Source organism: Acanthochromis polyacanthus, chromosome 21 (genome assembly GCF_021347895.1).
Source record: "Acanthochromis polyacanthus isolate Apoly-LR-REF ecotype Palm Island chromosome 21, KAUST_Apoly_ChrSc, whole genome shotgun sequence".
Classification (NCBI taxonomy): domain Eukaryota; kingdom Metazoa; phylum Chordata; class Actinopteri; family Pomacentridae; genus Acanthochromis; species Acanthochromis polyacanthus.
In genome coordinates, this window is record NC_067133.1 from 32,250,860 (window position 1) to 32,270,110 (window position 19,251).

Below are 19,251 nucleotides of genomic sequence, written 5' to 3' on the forward strand. Positions count from 1 at the left end.
CTAAGTGATATTCCTAGGTTGGTTTTAGAGGTTTGGAAAACTAACCTCAGGGGTAATGTTTAAACACTCTCAAATTGGACTAAGTAACCTTTAAGAACCATTGGATTTAATGCACACAATCAACTTAACTTTTTACCACTATGCAGAATCAGTGGTTTATAATAATTTCATTAGGCTTCTCTTTAAATGCAATAAAGCGTTTTATTAAGCAAAATTAGCAGGGGCACAGCATCAATTCATGATTAAACAATTAATTAGTCCTGATTATTAAAAATGATACTAAAGTAACTAAATTGAGCGTACCTGACAGTCTTCTCTAATTAGTATTTTTAGGAGAGAGAGCGAACAGCGTGGCCACTACTGTACCACCCAATCTGGACTTGCGTCTGGGAGGAGTCCTCAGTTGTCCGGTAGACTCGGTACGAAGTCTTTTTTGCGGACAAAAGGGTTTCTTCCTTCAGCAGGGGGAGCGGAGGAGTCCCGTGAGCCAATCGTGGTCTGGCAGTTATCTCTGGAATCGGCTGGAACGTTAGTGCTTACGCCCCAGCTGTCTTCTCTGTTGGATGGTGATGATGGGGAACCCTCGTCTGTTCAGGCTGTAGTGGGTCACTGGGTCTCCCAGCCCCGGGGAGGGGAACAGCCCTGTGCTGCTGCCTCCTTTGCCTCTCTGGATGTAGTCGGTTCTTCCCTCTATTGGTCTCTTCTGGATAACTGCAGAACCTCTTAGGACTCTCCGTTTGGCAGAGTGTGGTCTTCGCTTGTTGATCAAAGTCAGAAAAAGACTTTGCCTCCAGCGATGTTCTCAGCGATCTCTGGAGCCTAAGTCCTGCGTCGTCTTCCCGTCTCTAGGGCAATAGATGCGGTGAAGAATCTTCAGAACTCCGGCCAAGTTCCCCTTTGCAGCTCTTCTGACAGCTCCGGCGAACGTCTCCCGTTCAGTGCTTGTGTCACTGCTTCTTTATACTCTCTCCCCTACACACATCTCTAGCTAGGTACGCCCCTGACACCGTCTAACTCGTGCAATCAACTTTATCACATACATCAGTAATACAGAAGTCATGGTTTTACAGCAAATACAGTGTCCACATTCTGTTGTTAACACACACACATTTCCCCAAACTTCCCTTTTCTGAGGAGGTTGCTGTGTCATGGTGACTGCTGCTTTCTGCACTTCTGCTTTCTTAAGGCCTGCACACACACAGAGCTTAAACAGAGATTACTTTACACAGAATCACTCCTCAAATCATCCTTCTTAATCTAAACATAATAAATCATCCGAATCATCGCTTTAATCAGATCAACACTCTAGAATATATGTATTTCAGCAAGCATAATCATGTGGTTAACGTATAATGTTTCTTCTTCAGATCTTTGTCTGCTTCAAAACCTTTGTTACCTTTAAGGCTTAAGTGGGCCTAAGTGCTCTCTGAGACCTCAACATCTGCATCTTACTTGACAGTATGATGTCATTAACAACTGACTGTTTTTTAAGTTAGTTCAACTCAATTTTTTTTTGGCTTTTTCTTCCACACAGTACTCAGAACTTTTAACTTGGTGAAATACTAATTTTTGAGTTTTTCTAAATCAAAAAAGAGAGAAGTTCACTAAACTACTGAAAAGTGCTTGGAAAATGTTGCCTCATGTTTTTTTGAGTAGGATCTAAGCAGCAGTTTTTACAGTGTGTGACACCCAGCGTTTGTGTGTCTGTCCGTTAGCAAGATAACTCACAAACGCCTGTGCAGATTCACATGAAATTTTGAGGGGATGTAGACTATGGTAAGAGGAAGAGCTGATTTAATTTTGGTGGCAATCCGGAAAGGATCCTGGATTCTGGATCACTTTGAATTTTTTAGTATGTTTTAGTATGTGGTCCAAAGTATGACAAAAACATCATAGGTTAGTATGTCGTCCAACAAATTGGAGCAAGGTGTCCAGATAGCTCAACTGGTTAAGAAGGTGATTCATAAACAGAACTGTGTCAGAGATGCAGGTTTAATTCCAGCTCATGATCCTTTACTGCATGGGTTTCCTGTTTTCCTCTCTATCCTTGGTGGACGTCTGCACTCTCTGAGTGCTTTTCTAGTTTGTTTTTGCCACTTTTGGCTTTATTTGTAAAGTTGTAGTAAAGGCAGACAGGAAATGGGGGAGAAGAGTAGGGGGAAGACATGCAGCAAAGGGCCGCAAGCAGGAATCGAACCCCGGCCGCTGCGTCAGAGACCAGCCCCTGCACATGGGTCACCCGCTTAACCTGTTGAGCTATACGGGCGCCCCAGACACACATTTCTGATGGAAATCATCGTACGGTCAATGCTCAGTTCTGCAGATTACCTTGCAGTTGCTGTGACAGAAATTCATTGTGACGGTAATAAATCTGCTGTGAAGTGTTTTGGCACCGGAGGGTTCTTTAAATTCACAGATTTACTGTTTAAATTGGACTCCTGGAGTAAATCTTATGCTTCACTGGAGCTTTAAGCAGCACAGCTGTAGAAAAGGTCCCAAAGTTGCCAGTCTATATGACTGTTTCTGATGTACATTGTTATCTGTTCTCAGTTGTTTTCATTGCATTCCTAACCTTGTGGATGGGCCTGTTTACGTGATAGTTGTGTGGTGAGTGACGTCATGCAGCGTGAGAGCGAGTGGGTGTGTGCGCTGCTCTGCTGGTTAGAGTCATTCTGGCAGGACCTGTGCTGCAGATGGATGTGTGTGCGTAGAAGACGGGTGAGTGCGGTTGTTGTGTGACCTGTGTGGCATATATGTGTTGTTTAGTGATGAATATCATGTTTAGTAATGATTGTACGTTAGTTGTTGGTGTATGTGTATTTTGGGGGGCGTTGTCGCCGTGCCAAATGCGCTGAGTTTGATGCTGTTCGTTGCCGCTGTTTAGCGCGGATCGTTACCGGAAGTTGTATCACAGTAAGAGCGTTATACCGGAAGTGGGCTGTGTGATATTTACGGCAACTTGACAGCATGTTTAAAGTATTTATTATCACTGTGTGGCAGAATTAAGCCTGTAATCTTTGATTACCTCCCTCATTTAATTATTGCTTGTTTCTTGAATTAGTGACAATTTATACTTTAAGTTCATTCATGGATATGTTTCTTTATTTTTACCTAAGTTGCATCTTTTATTTTATTGTAGGAAACCACACACTAACCAAAGACTTGGTCTGTCTCGGTTTGATGCTGCATAAGGAGTACAGTACAGAAAAAGTATCAACATCCGCCTCCTAGCCTTTGTTCACCTTATACTCTGAGCGGCCTTAAGTGGTGCTCTGGCCGGTACTCCTGGTGTGACCCTGGTTATCCAACCCTGAGTCAGCACCCTATCAGACAAATAGTGATCCTCTCCTACAACAGCCTTCATATTCTAAAAGATGGAACTAAATTAATGCAACACTCCGTGAACCCTCTGAACCCCAAGCAGGTTTTGTGCATTTTTATGCATTTTTTTCTCACTATGAGCTCATTTTTTGTCTGCAATATAAAATCCTGACTGGAGGTAGAGAGATCTCAGAAGTGAGTTTTGCGCAGTAGAACGCATTTACAGTGAAAAATTAAAGTCTGTTTTACAAGAGCTCAAAGGAAACAACCTGAAATCACATCATACATTTGTACAACATAGTTCCAAGTGTCCACAGATACATACATAACTCTACATGTTGAAGATATTTTAATATTTAGGATTTTACAACCTCTACAAGGTTTTCCCGCACAGCTCTGTATGTGATCGATAAAGATGTTTCACCGTGCTGAATGTTTCTTCCAACAACTGTTTTTGAGCCATGTTATTTTATTGTATTGATGAACAGTCTTCTGTTTAGCTCTAAATTTCTCTAATTCGTTTCCATTCACCCGTCTGTTGTGTGTAAACATTGACTGCAGTTCAGCTGAATAGCCTCTGATTTTTTTTTGCCGTGTGACCGTCGGTCAGAGCTGAGTCGGTCATGACTTTAAAGTTCTGACAAGGAATGCAGATTATTATTTTTTAGCAGCATCTCATGGAGTTTATTTTTTGGCAACTTTTTTGATACCATATAATTTCCTTTTAATGAAATATAAGATTGTGTTAACTTTCCTGACAGAATTGCACGTTGCATTAGTTCAAGGGCAGCTGGAAAGCTTAAAATGCAATCATTCTTCCTTTTTTGACAATTTTTGGTCAAATAATGCCAATTTTTTTTAGTTTTTAGTTTTTCAACAGGGTCTAGTGCAAAGAGCGTATTTTTGGCAGTTTTTTAAATGAAACATAATGTGATTGTTACGACTGCGGTCATTCATGGTTGTTTTTTCTGCGCTGTGTGTCCTGTGTATTTCACCGACCAAATATGTAAATAGGACTGTGCCATACCGCCGACAGGATTGGTCACCACGTTGACGGATCGGCGCCGGATTGGCTCGGTCTGCTTGGAGGTCAGATGTAAAAGCGGAAGATGACGTCGTTTCCGGGGGTCAGAGAGAGGGAGGACCAGATGGGCGAGTCATCCTGCACACAGCAGCACAGTCCATCCTGTCATTTGTTATTTGTAGGAGAGAGACCGAGCTGCTACTTTTTGTTTCATTTTTTCACCCTTGTGTTCAGGAAATTTAGCGTGGCTTTGTTTAGTGATTTTTGGCTCAAGCTCATCCCTACTTTTAGTTTGTTTAATACAACCTTTGTTTATATTTGTTTATTGGAAATAAATTGTTACTTTTGTTGGACAAAGCTGTGGTGTGTGCTGCTTCAACAGGATGACAGTTTCATGCTGCGTTCAGTGACCCGAGGCTGGGTGTAACAGTGATTTTGATACAATAATGTGGATTTAAGCGTCGATCTGTTTTTCTGATGGAACTGCACTTTGTATATTTTATGTCATTTATTTAGTTTTGTTATTTAACAATTTCTGGCTCTCGTAAATGGTTTAATATTTATATTTTTTAAAAAGATAATACATCTTTAGAACCTGCCAGCAAATTTTCAACCTCAGTATTCTCTCCATTCAAAGAGATCATCTTTTTTTCACAATGTTTGCTCGGATTAGATCCAGAGCAGCACTGGCTCACCTGTTGTTCCTTCCTGCTGTTTTCTTGCTGACAGGAGGACTTGAGGATCAGATCTGTCTTCTCTGTAACTTCAGGTACCGATACTCAGACGCTGCCCGTCACCAACCCGTCGTCTCTGCACATGTCCTGTTCACACTGCAAGAAGAACCTGATTAAAGGCCAGATGGCGTTCCAGAGGAAAGGTTCTCCTGCGTTCTTCTGCTCCACCAACTGCCTCACCACATCGCTTCCCACCATCAAAGGACCCACAACGATCTGCCACAACTGCCAAAAGTGAGCTACAGGGCCAGATTAGCTTTGATTTAATGTGCAAAGTGACTGATGATGTGCCTGAAAATGCTGAATGTGACTGAATTTGTACCTCCTCTTGATCTTGTTTCCTCTCCGGTTGATCTTTCGAGCTCAGGACATCATTCTGGCTCCGGATGCTAAAAGAGCCATGAAGGATTTTTGCAGCCAGAACTGTCTGACCTCCTTCAACCAGAAGAGAAGCGCCTGCAACTACAGAAAGTCGAACATCTCCATAAAAACCCCGCAGCCAATCGTACCACAATCACTCTGCAGCATGTGCACCAGATACTGCATCGTAAGTCAGACAAAGTGGAGCTTATCATTTTTTATTACCATTCATTTAATCTTTAATTAGTTTAATAACTTTACCATTTTAGTTTCACTGAGTTGAAAGCATCTTCTTCAGACTTTTTTTTATCAAAAGGACCAAAAAAAATTACAGAAAGAAAAAGCCAAATAAAGGAATGTTTGGCTAAAAATAAAAGTGATTAATGGACTATTAAAGTAGTTGCAGATTTATTTTCTGACTATAAACTAATCAGTTAATAGGTTTCTTGTTCCAGCTATTAAACACGTAGTACTGCAGCTAACAATGGTTTAAAGCGTTAATAAATCTGTCAATAATTGTCTTGATTAAATGAGTACATCATGAGTTTCTTAGTCTAAATTCTGAAAAATGTCAGCCATTGTTTCCAAAAACTGAAGATGACAAATGTCTAGTTTCATCTCCGACCCAAATACACCCAGTGACTTTTTTTTTAACATTTTCTTTTTATTTGATCTGAAAAATCTATCAGAAAGTTATCGTATTTACAATATTAAAGACCTTCAATGTCACTTTTGGTTTTCCAGAATTTTAATTGTTTTAAATTGTACTTTTTTTATTGCATGAGAACAAAAAAATATGAAGTCACCGCCATATTTGTATGATTTAATGATCAAGTATTGGTCCAGTCTGCTTGTTCTTTTTTTCAGGAATAATATTTATTTTTCATTTTGAATATTTCCTCTAAAGGGGCCTAGAATTTAAAAAAAAAATACTTTTAACCCGTTAAAGTACGCCGGCCCGCGGGCGGGCCGTTTTTTTATCGGTATACGCTTTTTTAAAAATAGAACGACACTGCAAACACGATTATACAAACACTATACACACATAGAAAGCTGAGATTCTCATGAATCCGCCGGTATAAACCACTTTCAGATGTGATTACCACAGCGGGTAATATAAACACATTTATCCAACAAACAACAAGTCATGTAAACGTGCACAGCTCACCTGTCGACGCAGTTTGGACGCTCGTTTCTGGTCATAAAAGAAGATAATCCACAAAAACCGGCCAGAACCCAAGCTTAGCCATCCAGAGGAAACAATCCAGTATAATACTTTGGCCAAAACATGTCTCGAAATAAGTAAAAAATCCAGAAAACGATCGGCTCCGTGCGCGTGCACGCGGCGCGTGGTGGCGCTGTGCGTTTCATATTCACTGCATCTTTCTATTATAACTTTATCATACACGGTCCTATTCCCTTTGTTCGCGATTCAAAATGGATACTGGAGACTTCTCCTCCATTTCAAACCGGACTTCAACCAATCAGGTGACTCGTTTCCGCCTACTTCGGCGATTTAGCCAACCATGGCCGAGTCTGACAGATATCGATTACATCACTTGATTGACTTGTTTCTCAGCAAATCACGCCGGAGGAAACGTTAGATTGACAGGCCTGGTAGCCAATGAGCTTGCTGAATGGCTTGAATATAAATCCCGCCTCTGCCAGCGGCTTTATATGATGTTTCATTCGTGAGCTCCGGGCTCCACCTGCTGTTTCTCTGTATTCCTCTCAATCTGTGTGTGTGATCGACACTGAAGCCTATCTGAAGTGATTTTTTGAGTTCTTTATGAGTTTTTGGAATGAAAATAATGTGAAAATTAAGTGAAAATGAATTTATACCATTCTGTACAGAGTGTGCACAGTGTATAAAGATTGTATCCAACATTGACAGGGGCGGAGCATATCAGTACAAATACATGTGTGAAACACTCATTTCTTGTAGTATTGCTCTGAAATTTTGACCTGAACTATGTAAGACCCCAGGCTTTTGCAATATTGTGTTTTCAAGCTCTTACAGTGCTGCCACACTGATTTTCAGGTGTTTTATTAGGGAAAAAATGTAGGCGAGAAAAAAATTCATCCTAATTCAGTGTGTGCCAACATGAAATACTCTGTGCCAGTAGCACCTAGAGTAATTCTGACTGCACTGGGTGAAAATTCAGGTTGTCAGCTTTCAAATGAGACCCCAACCATGCATGTACTCCAAACAGTTCAAGAACAGCATTCAATTTACTTTCTGTAAATCTCAGTAGAAATTTCGGGCGGAAATTGCCCAGACCTTAAAGGGACTTCAATTTAAGGCTTCATTTTTTCCTTGCTTGAACAACAAAAAAAGATTAAAATAGTTGATAATGTATTTGGCAACATCTAATTGTTGCAGCTCTAAAAACAGGTATATAGGTGTGTCATAGTCACTAAAGTTATGTTTAGCTGTATTCTGTTTATTTGAAATCATCAGAAATTCTTTTCCTAGCCTGGATGGCTTCTGTTGACTGAAGCATTTTTATAGGACAAGTAGTTTATCTTACAATGATCCTGTTTTGTTGAAGTGCCTTGTAAAAATGTTTATACAACCTTTAGGAGTACAATAGCAGGACAAACAGCCTTTTAACTCGTGTAAACTACATCTGTCATTCTCTGCACTGTTAGATCATCTGTGATGCTGCATGCATCATTTCTAATGTGGAGGCCACGTGGTCTGGGTCTGTTCATGACTCCAGGATTTATGGAGAGTCTAACCTGAGCAACAGACTGCAGCATGGTCAGCAGCCTAAAGATTTTCACAATAGAATTCTCTTGTCTCCCTCCTTTAATATGCTCTGATGTATCCTCTATACATTACAGGAGAGTTTGATGGCCTTCTGCTGGATGACAGGGGTTACCATGCCAACCCAGGCTGATGACCTCATACCCTGACCCTGAACCAGGCCCCCAACAGAACTTCAACCGGACTCACTGCAGGACCAGAGCCCGGGTGGAGATGACCATAGGCCTGCTGAAAGCCCGTTTCCAGAGCCTACGTCTCCTCAGGGTGACCCCTGAGAGGGCCTGTGATATTACTGTGGCATGTGTTGTTCTTCATAATATTACCACTATTAGAGGAGAGCAACACCCTGCCCTACAAACTGAAGACCCAGATGATGAGCCCATCCACCTGCAGCTATCCAGGACAGCAGAGCAGTCAGAGACACCGTATGCAATAATCACGTTAGAGTTGAAGTCACCATCATCACCACCACAGCAAATAAAGACATGATACACATTTCATTTGCTCTTCTTTATTTCCTACAAATAAAAGATAGTTCAGTTCATGTTCCAGTAGTTAACATAATTCACCTGTGACCATCACCACCTCTAACTTGTGCTCCAGTATTTCAATTTCCAGATCTGCCCTCCTAATCTGTTTTTTGGATTTTTCTCAGCAAATGCAGTTTGTAAATCTGTTTTACTGATAACTGGGAATACATAGAGGACATTCAATTCTACAGTTGCACATGAATTCCACAGAATGAAGCTCTGGTGTTTCCTGAACATCCATCTCACTGTGTCAGTCTGTGCAGTGGAAGCTGAGGAACCATCCTGCTGCTGTCCAGCCATGCTCTGTTAAAAAGGATGAGAATGTGCAATACTTCAGTGTAGGCTAAATGTCACACTCTATATTCCACCCAAAATGTGAATGAGAAGAGAACTATCAGTAACATAGCTCTGTATGCCTTTCTGGATCCCCCTCTGTAAAGGCAGCAGACACAGTTTCATCCTCTTCATCCTAGATCAGTGACACGTTTCAGTAAAATTAAACTACCATTTGGATCAATCTTTGGAGTGTTGCCTACTTACAGTTACAAGGTATATATATATATATATATATATATATATATATATATATATATATATATATGTATGCATCCATGACCTTTTATACCACTGTTTTACAGGCATCTGCTTTCTTTCTGTTGGCTGAGCAGAAGTCTATGTTAGTTTAAATAGGCTTAATTATTTAACAGAACATGATATGGATGCAGACATTTAGGCTATGTGTGGATAAAACAACTGCACAGTCAAACAGCCACTTAATATTTAGGCTACTTTACAATGTAAAACATGATCAACATGAAGTACCTCCATGAGATAATGCCGAGGTCTGACCTGTTTGAACAATGTTTTTATATTTCATCTTAAGCTGCTGCCCAGTCGGGATTTCCCCAAAATGAAATAACTTACTAGGCTGCCATTCAGACAGTTATTCCCTGTAATATTATTACGATTACAAAGGACTACATTTAAACTTACGCATTGATCCGGGCTGTTCTCCACGCCGTCTCTCTCTCTTTTGCAGCTGCAGCGGTGTTGCACTTCTTTCTAAAAACGTGTTCAAACTCGCCATATGAGCGCGTTAAAAACTTCCAGTTCAAAAACGCAGCCTTTCGCTTCCCCGTTTCCATGGTGACTCGTCGAATCGGGGTTCCATTGATGCTGTCTTTTCAGACTTGCGGTGCACGCGCATAACTCCGGGTCAAACTACTCCAAGTTAATTAACCCAACTCATATCAGCCGTTGTGAAACCGAAAACTCAGAGTTTTCTATCTCAGAGTAGATCAACTCAGAGTTGAGGAAGAAACTCAGAGTTTGTAAAACCTGCTTCGTGAAATAGGCCCCTGTACTACTATAACCTGAAAAAATGTCAATCGAGGGCACCACTGATAAGTGATAAATCCTGAAGAAAACATGATTTTGCCCTTTTACCGTTAGGAAACCTAACATTTGACTGAGTGGGTGTGTTCTCCATCCTCCATACCTAACATAAATTCTAGAATATTCTTGTGTTAACTTCACATAATAGAGAAAACACATTGGAACTACAAAACAATATGGCGGCGCACAGCACTGTGTATTGCAACTTCTGGACATTTCCGCATGCCGTTGTAGTTTTTTACTGAATGCTGGTTTGGTTGACAGGTTAGGGTTGAGAAAACATATGTGGTGACTTTTTGGTAGGAAACGTTTAAACCTAAGATATATGGTTACATAACGGGAAGACGCACGTCTAAAAGTCATAAACATATACATTTATTATTAAATAGAGGTCTTAGAGGTGACTCTTTTTTTTTAAAGAATTAACATCCTTTATTTTCTTTTAAGCAGAAACAACATACAAATGTAAACTTAAGACACATGCATTGCAATTGCAATAATCGTACAGTCATAATGAAACACATAACAAGAAAAAATAAATAAAAATATAGAGTCTGTCAAGAAGGGGTAATAAAGTTGTATTTATCTAACATTCTTAATGTTTTTGTAGATTTTTTATTCATTTGTTTTAATTTTGCAATAGTATTTAAGTAACTTTGGAAATCTGTAGTTTCAAATACATAAAAGGAGGGTCATTTCGTAATCCAAATCATTTTATGCATAAAAAATTTTGCTAGTATACAAATCAGGTTAATGATATATATTTCATCACCAGAGAAATTAGGGTTGTTATAGTAAAATAAAATACCTGTTCTCTTGAGCATAGTTTCTTTTTTAAATATTCTTGCGAGATATCTTTCTAAATGGAACCAAAAGGAAGTGGTGTGAAAACAGTCAACAAATATATACTCAACAGTTTCTCCTTCACAATTACAAAAAGTGCACCGGTTACTTATGTTTGACATAAAACGACATACATTTGCTTTAACAGGATAGTATCTGTGGGTAATCTTATAAAGAAACTCTTTTATTGTATTTGTGAGTATATATCTGTGAGGCATTAAAAAGATTGTGTTCCACTGTTTTCTATTCAGACATACTGATCGATACTTACAAGCTGGAGCTGTGATATGCTCTAGACCACTTCTAATAAAATTATTTGAGCAGTTTTTATTTAACAAATCCATGCCATTTATGGAAATAGGGCTCTCCAAAACAGAGAGCGTGATACTCTGAATGTTACAAGCAAGGATTTTTATTTTGTAATCACAGTATGAAACTCTTGCCTGGAAACCTCCAAATGATAAGTGTCTACGAATGCCTCATAGTTATAAAACTCACCATTATCATTCAAGAGTTGCTTTACAGTGTTTACATTGTTCATAAACCAATTGTTCAAGTACAAAGTCTTATTTCTGTGTGTAATATAAGAGTTGTTCCATAAGATACAGTGGTGAGGAGAGTAATTGTGTTTGTAGAGAAGCTGCCAGCACAATAAAACTTGATGATGAAAGTTTTCAAGTTTGATTGGTAGTTTTCCTATTAGAAAGAGAAAATTAAGGCCACCTATTTTCTGAAAAAGATAATTAGGGATAGTGTTCCAAAAACTATCGACATTTTTTAAGTATCTTTTGATCCAATTTATTTTAATTGTTTGATTGAAAACAACAAATGTAAGCACATTTAGTCCTCCTTCAGCCAGAGGATTGGTAAGAACTATTTTCTTCACTTTCTGCCTTACTTGACAAGACTCTTCCATATATCGATAAATCTCTTACCGGCCAACAGTTAAATTTCTTTGTTATAGCATCTTCAATTGGAGCAAAGTTATTCCGTTCTCTGTCGTTAGAATTATTACTGATATTAATAACAAGATAAGTAACTTGAGTCTTTGACTGGAATGCTACAAATTTCAGCGCGATTGATCTTTCTTATGGATAGAATTTCACACTTTTTTAAATTTAAATGTAAGCCTGATGCTTTAGAAAATGTTGTGAAAGTGGATAGTGTCATGGGAACTTCGTCGGCATTTTTCAGAAATATTGTCGTATCATCTGCTAGCTGTGTTACTTTAAGTTCTTTGCCAAGAACATTGATTCCTTTAATGGGGATTTGAGAAATTAAAGAATTTAGCACTTTAGCACCTAGTAAAAAAATGTAAGGAGAGGCTGGGCAGCCTTGCCTCACGCCTTTACTTACGTTAAATCTTGGAGAAGTGCCATGTAGAAGTTTCACTGAACTATTGTTATCTTTGTACAATGTTTTGATAGCACTTATAAAAAAGTTTCCAAATTCAAAGAAAGAAAGGACATCAAAAATAGTCTCAGACATGACTTGTGATCGTCGCGCTTCACTAAAGAGATGTGTTCAGTGGCATCAGGATTTTTTCATGTTTTTCAAACAACTATTACATCTGGTCCACCTAGAGGGAAATCTAAACTTTTTTTTAAATAAAATGTAGCCTATTGATCAATGCAGATATCTAGTTAATGCAAAAGTTTTTTTGTATATATTTCCCAGTTGTAAATGTGTGTAGACAGGAATAAAACACAAGAACATCATTTCAGCAAGGTGATATGTTTATCAATAGGCTGATAAGTATTAAGACTATTGAGGCAAATTTATTGCTGATGCATATTTATTGTACAAGCCATAGGTTAAGGCCCCATTCCTAAACAGTGCACATTTTAAGAGACACTTGATATCCAACAAGTCTCAAAGTAAACACAAACAATGCAAGCCCTCCATTGATGAGTTTATTTCTGAACACTGTACAGACTATAGAGGTAAGTTAATCCCCTGGCTAGGGGACCTGGAGCACAGCAGGAGCTTGGACACCATTCTTCACTCCCAAGTGGAACTCAAAGGCATCCTTGAGCAAACTTGATCATTCATCATCATCACTATGGAGGACTCACTGGGAACAATGTGGGTTCAGTGTTGTGGGACATGGTGGACAGAACTAGGATAGGGCGGGATTGAATTGCCAACTTTCTGTATGCTGAAAAAAAACTCTACCCCCTGAGCTACTACTGTCCTACATCAAACAAAACATGCCAAGTCCATGCCCTTCACCGCAGTCTGTTATCTGGAAAAAAGAAAGTATAGAAAAGTCACAGGTATAAAACGCAAGTATACGGTACACACATGAGTAAATTACCTAATCGGCGATGTCTTCATCTTCACTGCTGTCTGGACTGCTGAGGGCCCTTTGATCCTCCTCCTCCTCCTCCATTTGAAGGGCAGAGGCCTCAGGGCCTAAAGCAGTCTTGTACTGGTGCATGACTACTTGCAACTGCTCTGACACCTCTGAAAGTTGTCCTTTAAAGAGACAGCAAAGTCCTTCGTCGGTCTTGCCTAAATTTCAAAGTACAAAAGAGATTACATAATGCACACACTACACTACCACTTTGACTTGTTTCAGTTTGAAAGGCTTGATTCCAATGAACACATATTTGCTTCAACTTACCATTCTCAGCCACCTTGTTTCGAAGTTCATCTGCCTTCTTCTGCAACCATGTGCAATGTTGTACCATCTCCAACACCAAAATGCTTTTCTCCTCTTGCAGTCTCATGGTGAGCATCACTTGGTCATACACCCTCTTCTTGATTGTGATGTTTGCTATTCCCAATAACAGTGAATGTAAAAAAAGGCCACAAAACAAAAGGAATATTATTACACTTAATACATATAGTTTAGTTTAATAAACTGTACAACCTCAAAATCAGTTCTTATGAATCTTTACCCATGCCATGATCCTCCCATGGCCACAAAGGGGACACAGTGCACTCTCCAGTCAATGCATGCTCCACAACAGCCACATCCATTTTTTCAGTCTCTGATAGAGCAGAGGCATTGTATGTCTGCATCTCCTGAAGAAGCACCTTCTTGTCCTCTCCCAGCTTCCTACGAAGGCAGTGGCGAAGCTTGCTGCTGTCTAAAGATACATTAAGAACAAGAACACAAAGTTTAGATAATGGGCAGTGGATTGCAAGTACATTCAATTGCTTGTGGAATGTCAAATATAGTTATATAAGGTCGATTGATATATGAATATGATATATGATGGATATACGTTTTATTGTTATACCATTTTGACGATAAAGACTTTACTTCCGCTGCCTGACACTCAGGAAGAGTCCCACAATGGGCTGTTGACGTTCTTCCCGTGTGGTGCCTTCAGTGGTATGAGGTGTCTCTATAGAATTAGAGGGAAAGTAAATTAAAATAGAACACATGACTTGAAATGTAAAACCTTGTTTTGATCTTTATATAAAACCCATTTTAATACAACAAACTGTTGTTTTCAGTTTTTTGGTATCAACTCTTACTGTACTTACTGTCAGCTGCCCATTCAGTCACCTCGGACATCCACTGTGATGCCATTTCGTCAGTGCACTGTAGCTCTGCTTTCAGCTCAGCTAGCCTTACAGTCTCATCTAGCAGTCTTTGACAGGTCTGATAAAAAGTGTTATACAATAAATATATTAAAGAGAGAACAAAAAAAGTGGTCAACAAATGACACAACAAAACCATAAATACAGACTTACCTTTACATATCTTGTAGAAAGGGCCTGATGTAAAAAGGTCCTTTTTTTGTGGTTCCACCCCAGAGCATGCAATGTAAGCATGTCCACTCGTGCTGTAGAAAATGAAAAATAAGTTTATTAAATGCAATCTAAAAAGAACAGAGAAAAATTATGGCAAAAGAATTACTCACCTGCTTTCGACATGTACTTTGTCGTCAGGGCACGAGACAGGTAGCTATTCACTTGCTCCACCTCCTCACCAGCAGTTGTCCCTGCTCCTTCCTGGTTCCTACCGCTCCATTTGATCGATGAGTAAGTAAATGTGGATGTAATGATAATGCAAAAAAGATAAATACCATAGTTATGCATCAGATTCATTTGTATGTTATTACTGTTTTTGTAAACATTGAAAATTCACATATGACTATGTAAAAATATGTTTAAAATACCTCACACTTTGTTGCATGAGCTCTTGCATGCATCACACTAAGGAATGGCTTTATGGTTGTCAGCTCCTGGAGGGCCGGAAGGACATTGGCGGCTTTTTCAAGGTAGGGCCAGTATTTGCAAGCCACATCCATTGCAAAGAACTGAGGCTTGGCTGGCATCAGTTCTTTCTGAAGGAAGAGGGGGTATGCAAATATCTCCCCCCGTACATATTAAGGGCTTTCAAAAGAAAGCCATGGCGACATACTGCCACCTCCATCACCTCTTCATCCAATTTTGAAGCCCTCTTTGATCTCTCTCTTGCTGCTGTCCACTGGGAGTCCCCACACTTCCCTTTTCCCTGTGTCTATGACATACACAACAAACTTTAATAAAATGAAAGCATTTCTGTTAATGTTTTGTTACATTATAAATATATCTTACATTTTTGACTGCTTTTTGGATGGCATCTGTAAATATGGCCACCTCACTGTCTTTGGCTACAAAGAGCCCCTCAAGAAAGGCAGGGTCATCAGAGCTGAGGGAGATAAAAACAGACAGATCCATTCATCACATAACAATATAAGTGAATCATAAAAAAGACTGGGAAAAAGAGCACCTTCCACTTTGGCCAAAGCGATATAACTTTCTGTTTCCATCTGCAGAAACAGCCAACATTTCAGGCGTGCAGGCAGGGCAAGTGAATTCAGCACCACAGCACAGTTGCTTTTTTTCAAATGAAGAGTATGACAACTCTAAAAAACTGCGCTGCAGTGCATCTCCATTGATATGTCCCGACTAGAAGATAAAGAGAATATAAAAATATAGTTATATTACAAACTGTCTGCTGAAATACAGTTTAATATGGTGAAGAATAAATGAACTTACTCTCCCTCCACACTTTGTGCGATGCTCCAGCAATTTTGCAAAGGCCTGTCTGGCAAAACCAGGAGAAATGACCTTCAATTCCTGAAAGGAGCTCAGAAGGTCTAGAGTGTACAAGGTATACACACTAAGAGAGGCCGGCCAATAACCGCTCCTAATGAGGTCCTTCAGTTCCGGAGCCCACTGCCTCTGGCATGTTTCACAGAAGTGCAGTGGTTGATGCAAGTCATAACGTCCTTGAACACAACGCAAATAAACAACATCATGAATACATAACAACCACATACTTCCTAAAAATTATTAGTGTAGTGTAGTGAATTTTTCTTACCATTGATGGTAATTAAAATCGCTGGTTTCCCTGGTGATGTGACAATATTTGTGCCTTTGCAAGAAGAGCATGATGCCTTCCCAACTGGCAAAAGACATGCTGACAAAATATAAGAAAACAATTAATTACATTATTTGTGAGAAGCTAGAAATACATATGGAAGATAACAATACTCAGATCAAGACGAACCTTGCTCGTGGGTGCAATATCCATCGCCCTGGTTCATGATGCACGTACTTGGAGGAATGGCTTTAAAAAAACCATCAATAATGCACTCCCGGTTGTGGAGTGGCTGCTTTTTGTGATGCAGTATATCACAGTCACCACAGAACCACTCCTCAGGAAGACAATCTCTGCACCTAGGAGAGAAAGGCAAAATGATTATAAAATATTTATTTCATGGGAATAATGTGCTATAAACTGGGATATCTATCTCAAGGTTTAGCCCCTTTGAGTTCTGGCAGAAGATGTGCTAATTATTTTGTCCACTTTCCAATTGGGTGCTTCTGACTCTAAAAAAATTCTACCAGCTCCCCCAAAATACAATAAATACACAACGACCCATAATTCCAAAAAAAGCCCGCCATGAAATAAGTTTAGTATTTTAGAATACTAACCGAATGACTGCAGGTTCATTGCAGAGACAACACAAAGGATGCCCAACAGCCTCTTCTTCAATGAGGCATTGGAGGTTGTATGGCCTTGACTCTTTCCAGCGCTCCGAGGCTTTATGCTGACGGTCAGACCAGGATGAGGAGCTTTTCTGAGGCTCAGCAGAATGGCATGACTCCAAAATAGCAGAGAGCTGCTCCATGTTTTTTGCTTTAAAATAAATTAACTTGAGTTATTAAAGATGATTTTAACAATCATTCAAACTGGTGCTAATCATTACTGTTCTTGATATATGTAATAGATTGTTTTTAGAGTTTAATGTTTGTTTTAATAACTATCATTAACTTGATTACATACATGAATTCATTAATCAGTGTAATTTACCAAATTTTTCCAGAGGACTTGATGATGGTAAAGTTGGAACATGTTCCACACTGGATGACAGGGAGCACTCAGCCTGAGGCTGTCCAACTGTAATTCAGTCAGGACATAAAAGAATATGACTACAATCAGGATTGCATTCATGTATTTTTCCATTTACATACTATTTATTAAACTACAATTTGTAAAAGAATATTCACATTAATTACTAGGTAATGTTGTTTACTGCAATACCACTGAATAAACTGATCTGCATTTTGACACATCAACAATTTACAAAAACTACCTGTAGCCGAGGCTCTGCGTCGCCCACCATTCCTCCCCCTGGGCTTTCCTTGTCCTTGCCTTGGCCTTTTAGCCTTCTTTGCTGAAGACGACCTTCTCCTGAGCTCAGCGGCTTTCCACGTGCTGATAAAAGTCTGATCAAATGCAGTTCAACTTACTAGAAGCAAAAATAGGTGGCAAATCAAAGCAAACCTCAACATCTATGAATTGTGGGATTTGGACGCTGTCTGATCTTTCCAATACTATCAGATCAAATAGCTTATTTGTCACCCACATTTATGGTTAAGTAACATATGATGTAAATACTAACCCTGGCTTCAGCAAGCATCTGGTCATGTCTCATTTCAATCGCCATTCGCCTCCCCTCTTTGTAGTGGGGATTCTGGGGGTCAAGGGTCTGTCTGTTGTCCATTGCAGAAAACATATACAGACAAACAAATAAACAGGTACGGACAAACAGATAAAGATAAACAAATAAACAAGTGCAGACAAACAGGCAGACTTACTATACAAAGAATTTACGGATGGCTGACGAGGACACTGACACTGCTAGAGGGATAAACAGACAGACAGATGAATAGAAAGACAGAAATGGACAGATAGAAAGATAGAAAGATATGGCTCTTAAAAGTGCCTTTGGGTTTGCTTTTCTAGTTGACGCAGAGGTGAAAGGTCAGGGGATGGATGAAACAGCAACTAAAAGGAGAACAGAGACAAATACTTAGTAGCTGTGTTTGTATTTACAGAAAGGTTTAAAAAGCAACTGAATGAACCACAGTTTCCTAATCTTATGAGTAAAAACAAAGTTCCCGTTTTTTCTCAATCAACATAGAAGGTTTAAGGGAGCCGAATAGGAAATTATGACTTATTATGACAATGTTATCACCCTACGTGGGAATAACCGGCTACTGATATTAGTGTACACACAGGTGTCTTAGGCCCCATCCACACGAAGACAAAACGCTTAACAGTTTCAAAAACGATCGCCATAAAGACGAAGGCGTCGGAGGAAGTTGTGTCCGTCTCCATGAATGCACTCGATACGCATGGAAACGCTGTAGAACACATGCCGGACCTCTAGGGGCGCTGTAACGATATGACGGAAACAGAAGAAAAAACAGTGGACATGCGCACTTGCGGCAAAAGTTGTAAACACCAAGCCGGGAAAGTAAACAAAGTGCTGTAATGTGTCCTCAATAATTGTTTGTTCAACTCGGTGGTGATTGAGAAGAAGGAGCTTTTGCTGCAACAGGGATAGTAGGGTCACTAGCTTCATCAGCACATTTGCTACACTGTACGCCGCCATTGCCGTCGTCTTTGCCGCGTGTGTGGCGCATGTGTATCAATGAAGTTATGAAACTATGGAGCAAGCGTATCAGTGGATAGCCAGTAAACACGGAGCCGCGTAAACGGCGTTTCAAAATCTTTCCACTCTGGAACCTGGTTTCAAAAATGAGAGTTTACAGACCCCCAAAACGCCGTCTTCGTGTGGAAACTTATGCGTTTAGACCTCGTTTTGTCTTCGTGTGGATGGGGCCTTAAGCTAGCTAGACAAACGTTACAAAACATCGCTATTTTTAGGCACAAAAAGTACAATATCATTTCCGTATGGTCAGGTTTAATACCTGAAAACAAAACGAATCATTGCTTTAATACGTATACCATGTGCT

The 19,251-nt window shown here is 39.6% G+C and overlaps 1 protein-coding gene and 3 long non-coding RNA genes across 5 annotated transcripts; 1 reads left to right on the forward strand and 3 right to left on the reverse strand.

Moving 5' to 3' along the window:
- The first annotated feature begins 2,616 nt into the window (after window positions 1-2,616).
- Window positions 2,617-8,709, forward strand: LOC127531568 (uncharacterized). 2 transcript variants are annotated; one of them, XR_007938693.1, is made up of 5 exons: window positions 2,617-2,718; window positions 4,336-5,313; window positions 5,447-5,626; window positions 8,092-8,203; window positions 8,287-8,709. It is a non-coding gene; the product is annotated as an uncharacterized LOC127531568 (long non-coding RNA). The 2 variants fall into 2 exon arrangements; XR_007938692.1 differs by lacking the exon at window positions 8,092-8,203.
- Window positions 8,705-11,749, reverse strand: LOC127531571 (uncharacterized). The gene is made up of 2 exons (XR_007938696.1): window positions 9,733-11,749; window positions 8,705-9,208 (listed from the first exon to the last, which is right to left on the reverse strand). It is a non-coding gene; the product is annotated as an uncharacterized LOC127531571 (long non-coding RNA).
- Window positions 11,750-12,754: 1,005 nt separating this feature from the next.
- Window positions 12,755-14,951, reverse strand: LOC127531569 (uncharacterized). The gene is made up of 6 exons (XR_007938694.1): window positions 14,856-14,951; window positions 14,686-14,777; window positions 14,476-14,593; window positions 13,881-14,333; window positions 13,604-13,756; window positions 12,755-13,491 (listed from the first exon to the last, which is right to left on the reverse strand). It is a non-coding gene; the product is annotated as an uncharacterized LOC127531569 (long non-coding RNA).
- Window positions 14,952-15,171: 220 nt separating this feature from the next.
- Window positions 15,172-17,686, reverse strand: LOC127531563 (uncharacterized). The gene is made up of 9 exons (XM_051941180.1): window positions 17,583-17,686; window positions 17,300-17,386; window positions 16,921-17,125; window positions 16,493-16,662; window positions 16,304-16,402; window positions 15,979-16,211; window positions 15,710-15,888; window positions 15,535-15,628; window positions 15,172-15,457 (listed from the first exon to the last, which is right to left on the reverse strand). The coding sequence occupies exons 3-9, from the start codon at window positions 17,115-17,117 to the stop codon at window positions 15,272-15,274; spliced, it is 1,158 nt and encodes a 385-aa protein (XP_051797140.1). The 5' UTR covers window positions 17,118-17,125; window positions 17,300-17,386; window positions 17,583-17,686; the 3' UTR covers window positions 15,172-15,271.
- Window positions 17,687-19,251: the final 1,565 nt, after the last annotated feature.

Excerpts from the sequence above, each read along its gene's own strand:
- LOC127531563 (XM_051941180.1), bottom strand. The coding sequence starts at position 17,117 with ATGGAGCAGCTCTCTGCTATTTTGGAGTCATGCCATTCTGCTGAGCCT. Across the intron at positions 16,663-16,920 it reads AATGAACCTGCAGTCATTCG|GTGCAGAGATTGTCTTCCTG; the intron begins GTTAGTATTCTA and ends TTTCTCTCCTAG. Across the intron at positions 15,889-15,978 it reads GCACAAAGTGTGGAGGGAGA|TCGGGACATATCAATGGAGA; the intron begins GTAAGTTCATTT and ends TTTATCTTCTAG.